This window comes from Choristoneura fumiferana, chromosome 2, assembly GCF_025370935.1.
Source record: "Choristoneura fumiferana chromosome 2, NRCan_CFum_1, whole genome shotgun sequence".
Taxonomy (NCBI): Eukaryota; Metazoa; Arthropoda; class Insecta; order Lepidoptera; family Tortricidae; genus Choristoneura; species Choristoneura fumiferana.
The window spans coordinates 13,260,713-13,283,479 of NC_133473.1; the positions used below are offsets into that span (position 1 = coordinate 13,260,713).

Genomic DNA, 22,767 nt, shown 5'->3' on the forward strand with positions numbered 1-22,767 from the left:
CGTAACAATAGAAAAAATGGCGGGAGCAACGCAGTCTGGTTTTGGTACTGGCCACTAAGAACGGACTCGTTTAAAAAAAACTAATGACGTAACAATATAAAAATTGCGGGAGCAACGCAGTCTGGATTGTTATTGTTTGTTTTGTGATAAATGTTCTTTATTTCCTCGCAGTACCGTGAAAAGCACAATGTTTAGTCTCGGCCAAAAGCGCAATAGATGAACTCGTATTATCGAAGGCCTTCACTTCGGGTCGGCTTTCGAACTAACTCGTCATCTATTGCTTACTTCCCAGCCTCTCTAAAAAGGGTATCTACTATAGATTTTCATATTACTTACATTTTTTTCTTTTTCGAAGCTTAAATTGTGAAGCGTTAGGAAACGAGAAAAACTGAATCATGCGCAAGTGAAGTCGTAATTATTTTCTAAAATAATGCATTTCTTGGGTTTGATGGCGTTCTTAGTGGCGCCTAGAGCGACAGCTCCTCTTGCTCTAACCAATACTGGGGCTACTACGAAATTCGGAATTGAGATTCGTATCGTACCGTCTCTCTCACTCTCGTATTAAATAATATACGCTTCAGCGGACGACAAGATACGAAGTTGAATTTTGCAGTTCGTTGTAGGTATAGGGCCAGCAGTATACCTATACCGAACCACGTAAAATTAGATGAGACAAGCTTATTTCGGATACTGAAAAAGCTGTTAGAAAACATTCCTAAGCAGTTTGGAATATATTTAGTCACGATTTATTCTAGCATTATGAATAATGTCATTAACTACATACATCACTTTAGTACTACATAGGCACTGAAACGTTATCTGGAAAGGAAATTCTTAGTTTAGTACTCGCTGATTACTGAAGGTGCGTGGTATTTATTCAAAATTGCACACGTTTACAACGTCAGTTGAAGTCATTTTAAATACTTATTCATTCCATTAAACCCACTAATTTGCTAGTTTGTATGTTGGCTTGCTTTTTACTACATCACGTCTAAACCGCAGAAACGATTAGATGAAATTCGGTATACAGATAGTTTGCGTCCGGGGAAGGACAATAGGATAGTTTCTATCCCGGAAAATTGATCAGTCCCTACGGGATAGCGATAAACGGATTCTACGCGGGCGGAGTCGCAGGTAACGGCTAGTAATAATAGATTGATCAACAAGGGACTAAAAGATGCCATAATGACATGAGATGTTTAGCCACCCGAGCAGAACGAGGCTGGCTATAGTTCGAGTATCATTATGGTTGTTTTGTCACGCGTTAATACTCTACTTTTAACTTTGCATTCGAGGAAAATAAACACGTTCTGTTGAAAATTAACTATTACTTTTTTAAAAACGTACGCTCAATACCAGTTATGGACATCAGATCTGTTCAAAAATGAAGTAGATACTTACAAAAAACGTGACGCTTTAATTAAGGCAATTAAGTGCTTAAGTGCAACAGTTAAAAACTATTTTCAAACTAATAATTATACTTACTATGTACAATAAAATATATTCATCCTTATTATAATTGAACAGATTCATATTCGTAATCATTAAGTAATTGTGTTTCACGGAATTAAAATTGTGATTTTTAAATAATTTTGCACAGTTGTCATTTTGAGGTTATTTCCATGCCCTAAAAATTGACTACACCTCAGAACAATATTAGTTATTGTTCTGAGGACTACACTATAGACAATGACTGAAAATGGCGATAATCGTGACTGGCTGTTAAGTTAGGGGTTACCAACGTAAATTTATAAACATACTTTAATCCCTAAAGATTAATGAAGAGCTTTAGTCCCGATATGCAGAGACTAAAGTAACCTTTTAAGAGCATAAGAAGTGAAAAAATATAATTGTCATCCTTTATGAGAGGGCAGGAAGAACCGAGCTTGCATGAAACGGTGTCTGAAGAGAATCCCATCCTGTACCACTACCATGAGTTTACCGTGACCGTACTCGATAGCGACGGCATAAATTATTTGTAGAGGCGCTGTACAATTCTCCATACAAATAATTTACGCCGTCGCTATCGAGTACGGTCACTGTAAACTCATGGTACAGGTGTGGCCAGTCTCATGCTCCCGTAACGAGCACCCGGCAAATGTGGAAACTCGTATGGTTGTTAGTAATTAATGCCCATACTAGAAAGCCCCACGTACCCTCACGCCCTATACTACGAAGACGAAGTGTAAAATTCCAACTTCGTATCTCGCCGTCCCGCTGAAGCTAATATTATTTAATACTTACTAGGGTGAGAGGGACGACGGTACGATACCAACTTCGATTTTCGAATTTAGTAGTAGCCCCCGGGGATTTGATTTGATTTAATTTAAATTGATATTTTTTTTAGTTTAATTTAAGTTGTAGTAAGTATTCCATTTAATGGATAGGAATTTGGAATTATTGAATGTAGAGCTAATATTTGATTCAATTTAATTTGTTCTTATTTGATTTCACTTAGTTCAATTAGGTATTATTATGTTTATACTAAGAATAGTCTGAAAGATTACCTAACCATTCTATGGAATACTGGTGTCCAAGTCAATTTTATTCGTTAAAGTCATGTGCCTTCACTTCTAATCGATGACTTATAAATACATTTGCACGGTAGGTACCTACGGCAATGTCCCGCCCAGTCGAGCGCAAGACAAACTGCCGTACTACCGTATACCTAATATCTTTTCTACGAATCATTTCGATGCGATTTGACAAACCTGTCTTGCAGTAGGTACTTAGGATTAATTGAGGGCTGAAATTCTTCCCATTTGATAAGCTAAATGTACTTATTAGTAATTATTAGCAATTTTTTGAATAAACTTTTAAGCACAATTCATACGGGATTCCGCAGAAGGTCAAAACTTTGTCAAAATTACTCTTTTTTCCTCTATCTAACTACGTACCTCTTAGGTAGGCTTGGTTTTTTATGAGATTTCGATTCTTTTTATAGGTAAATGATCTCACATTCTCAACACTTTGCACGTTTTTACTTGCATGCTTTGTTGGAATTAAAAACCTAAATCCGTTCAAGTGTGAAGGAATCACAAACGCAACAAACTCTCGCGTTTATAATTTTAGTATCACAAAAATATGTAATCACCACGGTAAAGAAATACCAAAAAGGCTTTTCAAAAAGGCATTCCGATTGCGATACACATAACCCCCCTATTTAAAGAGCAGCTCGCGAGTCAAAGCCATCCCGCGTGCCCCTGGGGCGTTGGGCGGATCGTAAAGAGGCGCACGCAAACTTTATACGCTGCTTACGTCTACTTAAAGCCCCGCGAGTCGGCGCCATTTTACTACACATTATATATTATAAAACCCTGTTTATTGGACCACCAAATAAATAAGTCACTGGAGCTCGAGACTTTAAACTTGACAGACATTCCATAAGGAACATAGAGGTGCGCTAAGAAATAATTTTCAAAATTCCCACGCCTTTGGAGTTCAGCAGTGGGTTAGAACTCGTTATAAAATATAGTACCAAAATCTTTACCACCAAATATGTTAAAATAGCTTTCAGCCCGCATCTTCGTCCGCGTTGAATTAGTTTTTCGCGTGAAAAAATAATTTCCAGCATAAAAGTAGAGTATGTCCTTTTTATCGACATCAGCCTAGTAAATTACGCGTGAAAACAAACAAAGATATAGACAAAGATATTTTAATATTACAAAAAATCTCTTTTAAGTGCATTTCTGTGACCGTCAAGAAATATATCTACCATATACATATGTACTTATATCAGTCTTTACCCACTGAGACTTTACAAAACTATGTTCTTAGTGCACCTCTTTGATCCATAGAGTCAATTATTGAAATACTGAGTTATATCGAGGAAACCATCTCAAATTCATATGTCTAAATCTAAAGCAAGGCTGGTCAATTGATGATATTTTAGGTGGGCAATATTTTTAAAGTCTAAGATGGTACTGAGCTACTACTTTTTGAGGTATCTAAGTAGGTACTAAAACTACAAAGCGTTCCTGTTCATAACTGGTGCCATCTATCTCCCTAAACAGAAAGAAGAAAAACTGGCCGATCAACGCGTTGACGCGCAAATTCAAATGCCTTGGTAGCCTGCTGACCAGGGTTGGCGAACCGTCATGCAGAGCGTAAAAAAAAAGTAATTATCTGCGAGTTTTATTCGCAAATAGAGTTTACCCGCGGCTTCGCACGCATTAACTATTCGATCTGGCCCAACGATTATTATTTCGAGATTTTATCCCTATATCCCATGGGAATACCGGGATAAAAGTAGCCTATGTGTTATTCCAGACGTCCAGCTATCTACGTACCAAATTTCATCCAAATGCGTCCAGCCGTTTTAGCGTGAAGGAATAACAAACATACACACACACACACACACACACACACACACACACACACACACACACACACACACACACACACACACACACACAAACTTTCGCATTTATAATATAAGTAGGGAAAGTAGGATGAGTCATTGCGTCATCTCTACATTAAATTTGAGAAAGAAATTACGTTCATGCACGTGAACAGTAATAAATCACACTTTGGAACTTCTAGACTTAGATGCATGATCAGAATTATCTAATCAATATACTTTTAGCAACAATCATTTATAGCATCTGCGCTGCGTCCGCGCGCCTCAATAAGTGCGTACAATGAGGTCTCATGTTGTGATAATAAACTGACACTAATAACAATAACGAATGATGACAAGTAACGATCATTCACCATTCAATACGTAGAGCGTCCTATTGGAAAAAAGAGGCGATTCACAAAACAAGACGTCCCCGATTAGTGACGGGCTAAACAATAATAAACAATAATCCTCCTACTGTTTCTTCTCATTTTTTGCCCGCTCCCCAAGGAGCCAACCGCAGTCGCGCTATAAGTAAAAGCTTTCAACACTCTCCTGCCTATTCATACTTGACATGACAGGAGCTTTAAAGACGTAGTGAGAACAATTTATCTCAGTAAGCATGAAATGTAGACAGGTCTCCCGTCGCGACGATTGGTGAATGTCGACAAAATGGAGATTTATTTCTCGGGGTTGTGCAAACATGCGAAGATAACAGCAGGAGGATTCTACGGGGCGGTAAGGTAAGAAAGAATAAAATGCGGATACGGAGATCAAATAGGTATCTTGGGTAAACTGTAGAGTTTAATACCACATTATGTTGCAATAGCGACGAGTTAAATGTAGTGTAGTGTAGGTGTAAGTACTCTTTTTAGAATCGCCCTTTAGAGACCTAAGAATCGGGAAACCCCTATTTTATGTTTTACCTATTCAATAGGTTAACCTTGATGAATAAAATGATAGGTAGGTAGGTAGGTATACCGGATAAAATTTTACATTGCACTTGCCAAGTGCAGAAAAACTTTTTACTTTAATTTGTTTTTGGGCTGAGTCGCCTAAAGGACCAAAGTCTTTCCTTTTCTTTAGATGTTTTTAGTGTGTTTTTTTTAATTTTTTTTACTATAATACTATCTGTTGCCTATATTCAGGCTTTTTCTTGCTTGTCGACAGTTCAAGACTCCTCAAGTCTATGTATAGAACCAGCTAAGACTTTTGAACATTTTGAAACTGTTACCCACACTTACTAAAGCATCAGCCTAGTAAAAAGTCTGTTAAAGAAATGTTTACCCGAATAAATGTTAAGACTTGCCATCTCATTCCATTCCAGCAATTCAAATCTAAAAAAGTTATATACAAGTTGGATAGAAGCTCTAGGCAACAATGTCTCTGTCGCCTAAATTCCACGAGAAAGCATCCGAACAAGTTTTATTGACTGTCGCATCGAGTTGCACTAACTTGAAATAAAGTGCAATTACATGGCGGCTAGTGAACTCGGTTGGCAAAGATTTAACTTGTTCCGAGTCCCGGGGGCGCCGTTGTCCGTGATTGTCGCCGGGAGCCCCAAGTCCCGGTCCCCGTTTCCCGGGATTAATTGCACACTCCGACCTCGTTCCCAGGGCACGCGTTAACATGGAACCGTTTCAGTAAACGCAAAATAACGTCTAATGTTATACTCAGTGATAATTGCCGCGGCTTGACAAAATTGCCTGGGCAGGGCGAAAACAAGCCAATTTGAGGGCCCGAGATGGGAAGCTCAATCGTTGAAATATTATTCAACGGAATGGAATGATGTCGTCGACGTTTCCGCTGTATCTACTCAAAGCTCAGAGACCGTTAGTAATAGAAAGCTGTAATTTGGCATGAATATACATATATCAGTCACGACGACAAAGTGGTAAATTAAAAAAGCTATAAAATTTTTTTTAGAGTAGGTACCTCCCATAGACGTAAAGTGGGGGTGATTTTTTTATTCTCATCTAACCTTGTAGTGTGGGGTATCGTTGGATAGGCCTTTAAAACCATTAGGGGGTTGCTAAAACAAATTTTTCGATTGTGTGATGTGAAAAATATCACTTATTTTTTCGTAATGGCTACGGGACCCTATTTCGGGCGTGTCTGACACGCTCTTGGCCGGTTTTCATAGAAATTAAATACTGCTTTCAATGAACGCCATTCTAGAACACAACTGACGTCATCTGTCACGCTATAAACATCAAGCATTTAGCTTTACACTGCTTCTTCGAATAAACATAAGTGTAATAAAAAAAAACTAATTACTTTTAAAAGTCGCTGAACTAATGATGTTCAGTTTGACGAGTATGATCTATGTTTTAATTATTTGCTCGTATTACAGGCCACACCCGGTATAATATAGCTATACATCCATAATAATTAAGCCACAATTTTTGTTGAATGCAAAACAATATTTTTATCCATTTCTATTTCTAGTAGGTAGGTACCTGGCGCTACACATAACTTTAGTGCCCAAAAAGTAGTTTGAGACATTTTTTTTTTCACCACTTTCTATTAAGTTCCTAATTTTATGTGATAGTTCTCGCTGATGCTGTACCTATCTGTTTAATCAAACAATATAAACAGAACCGGCATCATATATACATCCATCACATAAATTAGCAGGAATTTAACATAGATTGAGTTATAAAAAATATTATTTATTCTTTATTATTTTATTATATTATAATTTACACCGCTACCTCACTCTTCACGCCAGAACACACGAATAGGAACACTGCTGTATAGTGGCACTATAATTTCTTGAGGTAATAAAAAGTAGGAAAGTCAAGTCGAGCTTGCATTAGGTTCTTCGAGCGCATCCGACTCTATCTTTATCAATAAAACAACATACATAGCTGTTGTCCGCCATTTTGCTTTGGCTCGCAGGAATTATGCATCTTTACGGGATAAAAACTTTGCTATATCCTTCCTAGAGTCTCGAAGTATCTTCTTTATCATTTAGCGTAAAGAGGTAACAGACAAACAGACAGACAGTTGCTTTTACATTTTGGATTTGAAATCGTCCAATATAAGCAAATAAAGCGATACAGGCATACATGATATAAGCGACGAAAAAGTCGGCCAAGAGTGTGACGGACACGCCCAGGATAGGGTTCCGTAGCCATTACGAAAAAATCTGATAATATTTTTCTAAGGATTTCGTATTGTGTACGGAATCTTCCAAGTTTAGGTATATTTTATACCTTAGGCTGGTATTTACTCTTTACTGATAAATCTCAAGCAATCTTAGCCGCTATAATTTTCCTTGTAAATTTGATATATTTACTAACATTTTGAATTTTTCAAATTTATTCACCAACAATAGAGGGGGGGGACGCTCGATTTTAATGTAAATTTTCACTTTAAAGTTGAATATTTCGCAAACAGATCACTGAACACAAATCGTCTTAACAAACCCAATGGTTTTAAAAGACCTATCTATCGATACCCCACACTAAAGGATTAGCCAAGAAAAAAATTTTTTTTTAGTTTTTTTAATTTACCACTTTGTGGGCGTGACTGATATGTATATTCATGTCAAATTACAGCTTTTTAGTACTAACGGTCTCTGAGCTTAGCCGCGGACGGACAGACAGACAGGCAGACATGGCGAAACTATAAGGGTTCCTAGTTGACTACGCGAACCCTAAAAATGAATTAGGTACTACGAACATCTGGATAAACTATTTAACAACAAAATGACATGTGAACAACATTCATAGTGAAATACTCGTACCTATTTGTTTAAAGAGGAGAATACCTCTTTCATTACTCATACTGTGAGAGTTAAATTCAATTTTGTTTAAAGAACCAATATCAAATGTTTAATTTATTTGTTAGTCTGTGGTATTTGCTTGTTAAGCAAGGGTCCATGATTCGAGTTCCGCACCACACAAATATTTGAAAGCAAAGGTGACTTTTGTGTGAAGGTTCCATGTTGACTGAAGATTACCGACCAGTTTCCTTTTGTTTAGTGCTCTATTGGAAAGAGATAAAGCTTTTATTGCCATATTTTCAAAAATTTACTGTCCTACGGGTTTTAAGCATTCTTTTCCTGAGATGGTTACCTTTATCTTGCGTGTTAATATCAGATAGATACAATTAGTTTTAATTCGTTTTGCTGACTGTAGTTTATTGACTGTCATTAATAGTGTAAGAGGTGACATTATTTTTCGGAAAGATCACGGATTACGGTTAGATTTATTTTTATGGGTTGTAGAGAGGCCCGTTGATGTGAATAGTTTTGGTCTGCCTGCTCTCAATAGTTGCAACTTTGAGATACAATATAGCGCATAAAAGAGGCTTCATTGTTGTGAAAAAAAAACGATAATAGAAATGGTCAGTTTTAGTACCTACATATTCGAAGTATAGCGTCTCCTCATGTGAAACGAATCGGTCTGCCTGCTCTCAATGGTTGTATTTCGGTGCTATGACGCGCGCAAGTCGCTTTATTGTTTCGAGAAAAAAAACGATAAGAGAAATGGTCAGCAGGGCTACTACGAAACTCGAAACTCGAAGTTCGTGTCGTGCGTCCCGCTGACGCTTATGTCATTTAATACGCGAGTGAAAGGGAAGGTGCGATACGAAATTCGATTTGCGAGTTTCGTAGTAGCCCATCAGTTTTGGAACAAATTCCAAGTATGACATCTCCGCCGCTGAAAGGAGTTGGTCTGCCGGCTCTAAGTAGTTGTATTTCAGAGCTATGATGCTCGCAACACTCGCAAGATGCTTAATTGTAAAGAAATTTCAAGGTAATTGTAATCAATAAAATATACATATCTGTCACGCCGCAGTGGTAAAGAAAACATTTCATTTCATCAAACATATTTTTCCCATAGACGTAAATTGCGGGTGATTTTTTTTTTCTCAACTAATCCTATAAGTAGTGCGGGGTATCGTTGAAAAGGTATTTGGGGGTTTGCCAGGACAATATTTCGATTCAGTGATCTGTTTGCGAAATATTCAACTTTAAAAGAGCAAATTTTCATCAAAATCGAGCGTCTAACCCTCTAAAATCTAAACCGTTGGGTGGAAAAAATTCAGTATGGTATTAAATATTTCAAATTTACAAGGAAAATGATAACGGCTAAGATTGCTTGAAAATGAGTAGTAGGTTAAGTAGTTTATGAGTAACTAGCAGCCGAAGGTAAAAATATACCTAAACTTGGAAGATTCCGTACACAATACGAAATCCTTAGAAAACTATTAAGTACCTACTTGATTATTTCGTAATGGCTACGGAACCCTTTTTTGGGCGTGCCCGATCCGCTCTTGGCCGGTCTTGGCTCTTGAAACGGTGAATTACCATTACATAATTAGGAATCCGTAATCATCTAGACAAATATTGTAATTACTAGTAATTGGGAATCAATGTTGATTCCAAATTACTGGAATTGTTGACTTGATTACTTCCAGATAAGTGATCTGGTAGTTATCAAGTCAACATAAGAATTGGGCGGGAGTTGGGTCGGTCGGTCGGTCAGTCCATCCCTCATTCTGTCCGTTACTTTTTACGCTTAAGCCTTTATTTATTTACCGTTATTGGCATAATGGAAATTTTCCCTGGCGAAGTTTAATTATTTCTAATTTTGCTGTAACTTCCATTTTAAAACAACGAAATTCCTCCACATCAGTAATGCATACCATTGTGTATATAATATAATATGTATAATATACACCGTGCTTTTTTTTGGCATCCGTTAACTTCGGCAGACGGTCCAGTTCATTGATATGAACTACCTAATAGTTAACTTTTTCGTCAAACGTTTTTTTTTCATGCATATAACTTCACAGTCATTGCTAATAGTTAAATTGTAAAATAAACTTGACAAGTGACATTAACACATCAGTGACATCAAAAAAATCAACATGTTTGACTTTCTTTTGCTAAATATGTGTGAATTAAAAACGGATTAGTTATGGACTTTGAAAAAACATCATAAATTAAGAACCCATAAGCTGTTTTTCTGCTAATAAATAATTATCTTAACTCTTGATTATCTTTTAAACAGTAACAGTTAGACCACTAGCGTCTTAGAGAAATTAACTCAATTTGACCTATGGGTTGTCCCTTTAAAGTTATAGGATATCAAAAATAACACGGTGTGTGTGTTATGTGTAGTTGACCCTGGACTTGCGTAATAATAGTTGTGATTTCTCTTCAACATAATATCACCACTATCCGAAAACATACAAAAATCTCCTTTTTGTATAGCGTCCTGAGGAGTTAAATCAGAAGGCCTCTTGACTTAGACAAGGCCATCTGTTCCAATAACTCCATCAGGACTGGCTGCCAGGTACCCGTCAACAGGGTCAACAAACACAGCACATCTTTTAATTTCAATACCTAGTAAACTTGCAAATTCAATGGCTCGCTCCTTACTGTTTTTAACCATAATTTGTGGCTTTGATTCCTTTGAATGTTGAATACAACAATTCTTTAATCGCACTTGTGGCGAATGAAGTTGGCCTCATTTTGCAAATTTTGCCAAATCCTGATGCAGTCACCCTTTTACGCCTTTTAGTAATCCATAGATTACAATCGCCTTGATCAATAGTGGCTTCTTGTAGCCAGGACGTTAATTTCTCCAAATCCATTCGAGCGTTACACCAAGCGTATGTCAATTAAAATTGTCTTTGATAATGTCAAAAATCAAAAATTCATATCACCGGTCGCGTAATGTTAGAGGGAAGACGGCTTCTCCGCTCCCCGCTAATGTGTATCGAGATCAGTTGGACATAATCAATGACTTTTGGAATTAATGACACGATTACATTCCAGTAATTGTGATTCCTCAGTAATCGATTACTTAGATAATCAAAATTACTTTAAAACTGAACTATGACACTATGATTACATATGTAGCCCATTCCTTTGGAATCGGTATTGTAAACCACTACTGTAATCATGATTCCGCGGTAATCAAGTACTTAAATAATCTGAATTACTTTACTCCAGTTATAGACTTAGGACTTGGACTTGGGACTGGAATTAGTAGACCGATTTAAAAAAATACAGTTAAAAAGCTATACTGTCTTATCTGGATAAGCAGTCCCCGACCAAGCAGCGGCAAAGGCCATCAGGATGTAGTGGGGGGTCTCTTGGAAAGGGCTTCCTTACAAAATACTACAGATATCTTACGACTGCATTGCAATATGGCGAGTATGTGCCGCCAGTAAATAAACAGTTTCCCTGTCTGCGGGCAGCTGCGTGGACAGTAGGCTTGTAGAGTGGACATCATGTGCATCGGAACAGTCTTGAGTCACTATTGCCACGGCAAACACCGATGCGGAAGGCAAAGGGAAATCCACCGCATAATCAGTTCCCAGGATACCTAATCATTATGGCTGTACAACAAGAAACCTTAGAGACTGGTTCGGAATGAGTACCAGATCCCTCTTTTGAGCGGCAGCCTCTAAGGTTAAGATAGCCCTAATTATCGCCGACCTCCGATAGGAGAGGGCACCGGAAGAAGACGAAAAAAAGAAAAGCATTACGTAACATAGGCTGCGTTATATCAGTTATAATACAATTAAATGAAGAGCTCACGGGACGCAAGCGAAATTGCGGGCAACTGGTACAAGCTTTAACTTTGTAACTAAGGTTGCAAGTGGAACTTCATCATTATATTGAGATAGATTGTCAATTAGTGTTTTTTTTTGAACTCCGTAGCCAAAGTGGGAAAACGCAACCCTTACGGTTTCGCCATGTCTGCCTATCTGTCCGTCCGCGGCTTTGGTCAGAGACTATGAATGTAAGTAAGCTGTAATTTTGCACGAATAAATAAATACGCAGACAAAATGGTAGGAAATTTTTTTTTAGTGTAGAATTTATAGGGGGGGTTTTTTTTTTCTCGACTAACCCTTAAGTGTGAGGTATCGTTGGATAAAACCATTGGGGGTTTGCCAAAATGATTTTTCGATTCAGTTATTTGTTTGCGAAACATTCAACTTTTAAGTTGAAATTTTCATTAAAATCGAGCGTCCGTTTCTATAACTATAATGGCTAAATTTGCTAGAGAATTATTAAAAAATAATTCTTTTTTTATTATTATTATTATAACAAATAGCAGCCTAAGTTTGTTATAATACAATACAATGTACCTACCTTACTCAACTTGGCAGATTCTATACAAAATACGAAATCCTTAGAAAAATATTGCTTGATTTTTTCGTAATGGCTACGGAGCCCTATCTTGGGCGTGTCCGATACGCTCTTGGCCGGGTTTTTTTGATTCAACTGATGTCTAATAATTGTCACGGTGCAGACGTTATTAGCTCTAGCCGCTAGATGGCGTTAGTAGCGCATTCTATTAAAAATATTTTATTTCCTGGTTTTAATTATATGCGACCCGAACAGTGTAACTGTTTTTTTTTTTATATTTCGAGTTCAATCAAGCACAATTTATGAAATAACTAAAAAGCGTTCAATAGCACTTTAAACCGTAATTTATTAATACAATGTTCGTTTACATTTAACGTAATATTTTTTATTGATATAATACATTTGTTTTTTCAATTACATTATTATTTCTAGTGAAATGAGCCGTGCCATGTACTTCAAAAATAAACAACCGGCCAAGAGGGTGTCGGACACGACCAAAATAGGGTACCGTAGCCAATACGAAAAATTAAGTAATATTTTTCTAATGATTTCGTATTTTGTACGGAATCTTCCAAGTTTAGGTATATTTTATACCTTAGGCTGCTATTTACTCTTAATCTACTAATAATTCTCAAGCAAACTTAGACGTTATAGTTTTTAGGGGGACGCCCTATTTTAATGAAAATTTGCACTAAGTTCAATATTTCGCAAACAAATCACTGAATCGAAAAATCGTCTTAGAAAACCCCTAATGATTTTAATCCAACGATCCATACCTATTCAACGATACCCCACACTATAGGGTTGAATGAGAAAAAAAAACACCCCCACTTTACGTCTATGGGAGGTACCCTAAAAAAATTGTTTTCTAATTTTTTGTTGTACTATTTTATCGGCATAGTTTATGTATATATCCGTGCAAAATAACAGCTTTCTAGCATTGATAGTCCCTGAGCAAAGCCGCAGACGGACAGACAGACAGACATGGCGAATCTATAAGGGTTCCGTTTTGGCCATTTTGGCTCCGGAACCCTAAAAAGAAGTATCGCGAGATACTTATAAGGGCAAAAAAATCTAAAACCGTGCCCTTGCATTTAATTCAATAATATTCTAACAATTTTGCTTTATTTTCTCGCATTATTGGAGAAAAGAACTAGGTATTCTGGTTCTGTTGCCGTTGTCCACGTTGCAGAATTTAATTTAATAGTAGATTATTGTCGTGGCCTGGAAGTAGGCAATTGCTGGCTGAGTATGAGTATTAAACGGACGAGCTTGCGAGTCCGTTAACTAATACGAAGCCAGCAATTGCTATTCCAGCCGAGACTAATATAAAGCTTTTTCTCAAAAATGGTGAATAATTCTGAAATAGAACAAACATTTTCTCAAAATATATTATAAAATTTAATTTTATTCCAATATTTTTCTTATGCTTTCCCGCCTTTTTTCATTAAAAATAAACTGCAGGTGTATTTTTCCACCGAAACACCACAAGCTATTTTAGACCAATAGAAAAAGTCCGGAGTTCCAACAAAATATCTGATACAGCCATTACACTTGGCTGTATACGACTTGTGCCAACATTTCCATGGCCTTTTTAACTTTAAAAAAAAAAGTGACTGATTGCAGGCGCGCTAATTCATTATTGTCGAGCTAGCGCGCCTGCAATCATTTTAACTTTTTAATTTTTCGCTGACATAAACTATGCACTTCACCTTCTGATATGTAAAGAATAATGTCAACTTTTACGGTCATTTTGAGAAAAAATATTTATTGGTTTGACATTTGGAGACCTTATACATCTCCATTTCTTTATTTTAATAATTATTTTAAGTTTTTGACATTGGAGGCTTTTTACACCTCTGAAGATTGTATAATTTGGTTAATTAAATTAGTTTACTTGACATTCAGAGACTATATACATCTCTGAATTATTTAGATTAGGAATTTTATTTATTGTTAACTCAGGACTTTCTACATCCCCTTGCTATATAGTAATTTTATTATTAACTCAGGGACTTTATACATCCCTTGCTATATTTAAGGCTGTATATTGTTAAGCTTATGGATTTTAAACGTGTATATTTTTAGTTTAATTTCTAGTCACAGGCCCGCGACGTCGAAGCTCCAAAGACGATCCCATAAGAGCTTATGGGAACGGAAGCAATACCATGCACTCGGTACCGCTCTGCTTTCAGAGCATGACATGAGTTCGTGTGAGCTAACTTTGGGGGCGGCAGACGTGAGCTTGCCTTCGGAATCAAAAGTTTAATGGTTACTTGACCTGAAATGTAAATTTCAGAATTAATTATTATTATATATTTTTTTTTTTTTAAATTTATGACGGTGGAAGCAGTCTACACTTCCACTGAACGTAGATTATAGTTAGAGTTTAGTTTTGTACTAAGGGACCCATACACCCTGTATTATTATTATTATTATTTGTATTTTCTTTTATTTCATTGTATACTGTAGTTTTTAAGTATTTTATTTGTAATTATTTTATGTTGAAAAAATGACTTTCTGCCAAGTTTCTTGCGGCGCATTCTTCTTGGCAATGATGGTCTTTCCGAAAGCGCTGGTAGTTTTAAAAAATGACGTGTAAAAGTGCCCATTGCGGCCTATTTACTGAATAAATGATTTTGATTTTGATTTTGATTTTTTATTGTATATGCCTCAGCGGAAATGGCAATACGTGGATTCGTACTACTCTACTCATCCACGAATTGCTTTTTCCCGGCAGTAATGTACTATCCCTTTACACATTCTACATTTCGACCAACCAGGCTTATTCTTCTTAACCTATTATATCTTTCTAACCTTAGGTAATGTAATAAGGTTGGAGCATGATTCCTTCCAAGAAATATGGCGTGGTAGCCTTATGGTTAGGCCGTAAGCAGATGCCAAATTTACAATTAAAGATTGTCCGTAATAACCTGTTATTTATAATTAGGTTAGAATAATAAAGTACCTACCTAATGTTCATAGCCGTTAGTTTAGTCTGTGGGATAAAAGTTTTTGCTTTGTGGCTATGCCCTTTTCTTTCCCAAACTTGGTTCTGTACACTGCAGTGTTTATTAGATCTTTGTTAGGTATTTCAATAGTTATTTTAGCATTTATTTATATAAAATTGCTGAAAGGTTTATTTGTTTTTATTTTATTATTTTGTATCTTAAATATTGATATGAAAATATATAGGCAGATAAAGGTGATAATGTTTACAACTCACACTTATGTGTATGAAAGAAAACCTTGTCGTCTAGTGGGTACCTACTTATGGCTAATTCATTAAGAAATCACTTTACTAAATTGGCCTAGGAAACGTTTTTAGTTTAAGTAATTTAGATATAATAAAAATTTCACTGGACTATGATCAATACGGGCACGTAGAATCGATCCTTAAATAAATCGTCAGTTCCACGAATATCTATTTAACCAACAGTTTGTAATGTAGTTATTCGTTAAATGCGGATAGTTGTGCTTATCCAAAGCAAAACATAACTAAACTGGGAATGTGATAGATTATAATTTCTTAAATCTAATTAAGTTTCACAACCTGTATAGATAAAAGATTTACAGTTTTTCTTCTGATTCATGTTTACTCATTAAATCTCGAAAAGATGTTTCTATAAGTTAAGGTATTTGGCGTACCTACCTTTAAAAACCAATGGTTTGTAGGTACTTAAGTGAAGCAATTATAAGTTGATAAATATCCACTTGGCTCGCCACACATAAATAGCCACACAACTCGAGTGATTCCGACACTTAATCACCTCAAACAATATAAAAATAAACAAACCTGGAGTTGTTTGTGTTTGATAGTTAGGTTTTTTCATCCACTCGTAGGGCGACCGCGGCGCCGCCGGCGGCTGGGAGGGCCGCGACCCCGGCGAGCCCTCTCCTGGACTGGCCAGGTCACCCCGGGCCGGGGACGGCATCTCCCCGATCTCTCTCTCCCCCGGCTCCCTCTTCGGGAAGTGATGAGGATCCGGCGCCCATTCTCCTCCCGGAGCCCCGTTCCACGCGCACCACTGCTGCTCCTCAAAGTTCTGCGGCTGCCAGCCGTACCAACCACTCGCGCTATACTGCCCCTTGCCTTGGTACATGGCGAGCGGGTTGACGTAGTTCACCATGCTTCGATCACCGTCCGCGCATTGCACACACTGCTGTCACTACACTCCGCACGGGCGGCACACGATGCCAGCACTACGAGGCAGATAACAATCGACTGACTGAGTGAAGCGAAACAGGCGAGCGGGTGGTTTGCGGCGGGAGGGGCGCTCGGGCGCCTGGGCGGGCCAGGCCCGACCAATAGCGACCCCGGCCACTTCTCGACCCGCCCCGGCAACCCATTGCCTGCTATTTTCATTTGCCTAATTACAACAAAAATAAATAATGAACGCGGCCGAAACACAGGGTTAATGGAGTCGGCCAGTGCCCAGTAATGAACTTAGATTAGCACTGACCTGAGAGATTAATTGAAAACATCATTTTTACTAAACATTTAATTGAAAGGGTTTAGCAGGCTAAGGGAGGACATGTGGCCCCTGAGAGGAATAGTTGAATTGGTAAATGTCAATTGTTTGTCGCCTCATAACTAGTAATCACTCCCAACTTTCAGCCCTCTATCTTGAAGTGTCACAGAGATAATGTAAAAAATGTATTTTCTTAACATTTTTTATTCAAACTCGTTTTTCTCCTAATCCATAGCAGCTAAAGCATTGAAACAAAATCACAGCTACATAGTTTTTGTGGGAGTATACTCTACAATTTTATAGGTAGGTATTTTTTCTAGGTTGGCAACGCACCTTCAATCCCCCTGGTGTTGCAGGTGTCTATGGGCGGTGGTGATCTCTTACAATCAGGAGACCCACTTGCTCGTTTGCCATCCAGTCGTATAAAAAATAAATAAATAAATACTATTTTATATGTGAAAAATAACAATAAAAAATGTCAATTTATTTTTTGACAGCTCTTTCCAACAAGTTTTTTTAAAGGTACACCTATGAAAAAATCATATAAATTGCAAATAGTACTTATTAGCTACTACCATACGAAAAATAAATTGATTTTAAATTGGTGCAATATACTGGAAAAAAAAGACTAGCGAAAGTATTCAGACACAACAGCAGTTCAGTAACCTTTTGTGACAGCCATACGTCAAATTCAAAATAATACACTCTTTGTTGCTAGGCAACGCTACACTGTTGATACTTTAATACTTTCGTTAGTTTTTAGGGTTCCGGAGCCAAAATGGCAAAAACGGAACCCTTATAGTTTCGCCATGTCTATCTATCTGTCTGTCCGTCCGTCCACGGCTTTGCTCGGGGACTTTCAATGCTAGAAAGCTGTAATTTTGCACGGATATATAAATGTCAACTATGCCGACAAAATGGTACAAAAAAAAAAATTTTTTTTTCAGGGTACGTAGGTAGTGTACGATAGACGTAAAGTGGGAGTGTTTTTTTTTTCTCATCCAACACTATAGTGTGGGGTATCGTTGGATAGGTCTTTTAAAACCTTTAGGGGTTGCTAAAACGATTTTTCGATTCAGTGATTTGTTTGCGAAATATTCAACTTTAAAGTGCAAATTTTCATTAAAATCGAGCCCCCCCCCCCTCTAAAATCTAAAGCGGTAAGTGGAAAAATTTGAAAAAATTCAGGATGGTAGTAAGTTTATCAAACTTTCCAGGAAAACTATAACGGTTAAGTTTGCTTGAGAATTATTAGTAGTTTAAGAGTAAATAGCAGTCTAAGGTACCTATATAATACTCGTACTTATTTGTTTGGCACGAGTACTTATATTGAAACCCGAGCAAGCGGATTCTAGGATTGCACCACGAGCGAAGCCAGTGGTTCAAAAGAAGAATCCTGAGCGTAGTCGAGGGTTTCAAAGGCATGAGATACTAAACAACTTTACAGCCGAGCGGAACACATAATTTTTCACCTCACGACAGCGAGAAAAATAGTAGGTACAGATGGAAGAAAATAAATTGAACACTCTTATACTTAAATCAGTTTCAGGTTATGCTAGCTAGCTTATGCCAGTGGCTTTTTCAAAATCGCAGAATTCTCGTCCCATGGAAATTATCTCAAAATACATTCGCGTTCTTGTCTCGCCAATAAACGTTACAGTTTGGCGAGTACCTAACACTAAATGAATGCATGTACAATTGTTTTAAGTTAGGTAAATAAAATAAAAGAAGAGGGAATTTCTAAGTCCATGTAAAAAGGTATCGTTGGATAAGTCTTTTAAAACCATAAGGGGGTTACGATTTGTCGATTCAGTGATCTGTTTGCAAAATATTCAACTTTAAAGTGCAAATTTTCGTTAAAATCGAGCGTCCCCCCCCCCCTCTAAAATCTAAACCGGTGGGTAGAAAAATTTGAAAAAATTCAGGATGGTTGTTTTCTTGAGAATTACTAGTACTTAGTTTAAGAGTAAATAACAGCCTAAGGTATAAAATATACCTAAACTAGGAATATTCCGTACAAAATACGAAATCCTTAGAAAAATTTAACTTAAATAGCTTTGTTTTAAAAAAATGCAATTTATTAAAACATTCAATTTGACATTCAATAGCATTTGCCCGCGGCTCCGCCCGCGTGGTATTATCGCGCGCTGTTTCCTCGGGCACTGTGTATTTTTCCAAAAAAAAAGTAGCCTAAGTCACTGTCGGGCCCATAAACTATCTCTATGCCAAAAATCAAGTCGATCCGTCGCTCCGTTACGGCGTGAAAGACGGACAAACATACAACACACACTTTCGCATTTATAATATTAGTATGGATTTTTTCGTAATGGCTATGGAACCATATTTCGGGCGTGTCCGACACGCTCTTGGCCGGTTTTACATTTCATTATGCAAGTAGCTAAACCTACTTAAAGTTAAAATTATTATTAGAATTGGTGTAATATAGACGGTGTGAACTTTTCCCTCCAGTAGGTGCGTTCTGAATTTGACCACTTATTTGTCATTTTTTTTGTGAATAAAGACGAAAATACTTATGTACCTAATAGAAAAAAAATAAAAATATATATAATCGTCGCTCGGCAGGCAAAAGTACTAAAGCGACACTTTGGGCTAAAATGAGTTATGCATATCACCAGAATCAGCGAATTTTTCTGCATCGAACTGTCTAGGTTTCAAAGCGATTGGAGCAAAATTTAACTTTTTTTTGGCGCTTTAGTCTTTCAAAAAACGCTTAAATTTGGGAAGCAAATTACTTAATGCAGCATCACTTTCATTATTTTCATTTTAGTACTGTTACCTTTTTGCCATTTTTTCGATTACTGTCGTTCAGTCTTTTGCCATTTTTCTAGTTTGCAAATTTTGGACGTTTAGTATTTTGTGCAAAAAAAAAGAAAATACCTTTGTCACTTCAGTAATTATGCCCTCCCCGAGTTGAAGTTTTATACACCTTTAGTCGTTTGGTTGTATTGATAAGAATTCATTTATAAGAATTTAGCTATTTGTTCTTAAAAACTAAAACATACGTTTGGCATTTAGCCATTTTAACATATACAAAAGCATACATTCAAACAGGATTAGCAAAAAAACTTCACGAAATATTATAGATTGGTGAAATTAGTCATTACTCTTGACCTTTATCGTGTATTAAAAAGCGTTTAGTATATATACGTAGTAAAATATCATTGCAATTCGATGTTTGGTATATAGAAACATCATATTTTCTTAAGATTTATAACTTTATTTATAAATTATAATGATTATTATTCCTTAAAACTTTAAGTTCTTTTTATGTTGCCAAAGGATAAAAGAAAATAGTATGTATGTATGTAAACTCTTAATTGTACAAAAGAAAGAAACACAACACAATTGACAAACTTTGAGATACTTGTACAAAGGCGGACTTATCCCTTTAAGGGATCTCTCCCAGGCAACCTCAATAGTAAATCTATTTCAAAATTTTGTAGTTATAATTTTATCGCTACGGTTCTGTTTGCATCGAATAAAGATGATGTTCGGCCCTTAGTATTTGAAATTTAGAGTTAGGAGTTTTAATTTTTTTTATTAATGTTACATAAATAGCTTAAGTTTAGTCCAGAAGGCCCCTCGAGTTGTCCCTGGCGCAAAGGTAGCCATCAAACTGGCCGCATTACCACGTTTAATGGCGATAGACAATCTTTGCACCAGGGAACGAATCCGCGCGGGCGTGAGCGTGAGACCCCTTTCCGTAATTCGACGTCCCACTTCCGAATGTAAACAATCGCCTCAAACGCAAGAGAACAAAAATAATAGTGCCGAATAATTCTGCCGTTTTTTGACCGCAAAATCCACCGCGGATTGCCGCGGACTATTCAGCTGAGGTGCGAGGCGGCGAAAGTACTAACGCACGTAACGTCCGACAGCAAACACTTCCCGTTCTGCCATGGCACTAAAGTTAAGCCATCTGGTCTTTTGCTGTCGGTTCGACAGAGGAGGCTCCAGAACGCAGAGGATGTTGGCGAATATTAAAGCCCTCTTCAGTATGTCAAAGAGAGCGTAGTAGCGCGGAAATTTTCCTGAACACCGACAAGAACTCAACGCGTGAAATGGCCAGGGTGCGTACCGGTGGCTAGGTATAACAACTTTAGATATATTATTGGTAGATATAACTTTCAGTGGGTATAATGAATTATTGGTATAATCTGGAATACGTAATACTATTATAATAATAATGTGTTATGCCAAAAAGTAGGTTAGGTTAGAACTGTGACCCTATCAAGAAACGAAACTGCCTGAAAACTAGGTTAGGTTAGAATGCAACTCCAACGATTTCATAAAGAAAACTAAATTATATCTACATATATACTACTAAATACTTATAGTATAATATTGAAATTATGTGTTATTTGTTATACCGATCATCTTAAGCCTGATGGCCATTTGCTTCCACCATGGAGCCGCAGATGCATTTATGAGGCACACAAACATCGCAGCCCAGGCGGAGAGCTACTGCCACCCACAATGAGTCGTTGTCCAGAAGTATTTCCAAATAAGGAGCAAGCAAAGCCCATAACCACGCTCCCGCTTTGATTTTTGATACCGACTTCAGCCTGGCTAAATCCACCCTAGTGCACACCCACCCACAAGTGCCAGAGCGTCTCTAGCCCCACGTCATCCCAAACTCGTTATATCAGCGGAGCCCGAGGCAGCGACGCTATTAGGTGTCGAGCCGTCCACCTCGCCAGTGCACCATGCACAAACGGAATGGTAACCCGATGGGTTTCATGAAAATTTTAATTTTAAGAGACAAGGCCACTATAATAACTCCATGTGCTGATGCGAGGAAGACTGGCAAGCCCACATTCTCCACACGCCGCAAACTGAGACCAAACTTGAACATGGGACTTGGTTGAATTTAGTAGTAACGGGCAGGCTTCCTCCAGGTCGCATTCTGTCCTTAAGACTATAGAGTCCAAAGTATATGAGGCCGGTGTGTGGGGGGCCGTTCGCCTGATGACTCGGTAGCACCTCCGGGTCTTGAGACGCTTGTGTTCGAAGCATCCTCCCGCGTCCCGCACGTTAAATTTCCCTCGGGAGCCGGATCGGTCCATTCAAGCCTTGCCGGTAAACTTGGAGGATGTGGTGCGAGCACTAGGGTCATTCCATAATGGGTCAGCCGTGGGCTTAGACGGAATTCGACCAGCTCATTTTCAGATGGGTTTTGGAACACTGAGGTCACGATCCACAACACGCACTTTCGTCACGGAACCCGGAAATCCAGACTGTGTCGTCTTGAAGTAGGATCTCAAGAACGCGTCCAATACTGGCGAGAGGGATGTTCTGTTGGGCGAAGTGAAAAAATACATTCCCACCCTGTACCTTTTTTACACCAGGTCTATCATTCTCCTTCTAACCTTGTCTACGGCGATTCTCAAATTCTTTCGCAGGTGGGTGCGCAGTAGGGAGATCAGCTTGGACCGCTTACCTTCAGTCTTACTATTCATGAAGCACTGTCGTCTCGAAAATCACCTCTTAATATTTGGTATTTACTCGTAGATGATGGCACCTAAGGAGCCTAAGGTCGTAAAGCAGGACTTGGCTTTCCTTATCCCCCCCCCTTGAGAGGTATAGGGACTGAAGGCGAATATTGGACAGATTTAACCCCGCCTGTTCTCCTTCTTTAACTTCTTTAAGGTCTTTCTTCCTGGTCTCAAAGGGCTTTTTACACGAGACCTTTACCCTCTTGGGTTCTTCTATTTTCCAAGAGGCCATTTCTAGTGCACTAGAGACCAGGAAGCGTCTATTTGCTCGCCAGGAACGTTTGAAGAGTATTAATACCCATCTCATCTTGGACTCTGTTA

The 22,767-nt window shown here is 37.8% G+C and overlaps 1 protein-coding gene across 1 annotated transcript in view; it reads right to left on the reverse strand.

The window, feature by feature from the left end:
• cad (caudal type homeobox) overlaps positions 1–16,704 on the reverse strand; it is a 45,676-nt gene extending 28,972 nt beyond the window's left edge. The window contains exon 1 of the mRNA XM_074109280.1: positions 16,255–16,704. Coding sequence (XP_073965381.1) covers positions 16,255–16,588 — 334 coding nt within the window. The 5' untranslated portion in view covers positions 16,589–16,704. The remainder of the gene's footprint in view (positions 1–16,254) is intronic.
• Positions 16,705–22,767: the final 6,063 nt, after the last annotated feature.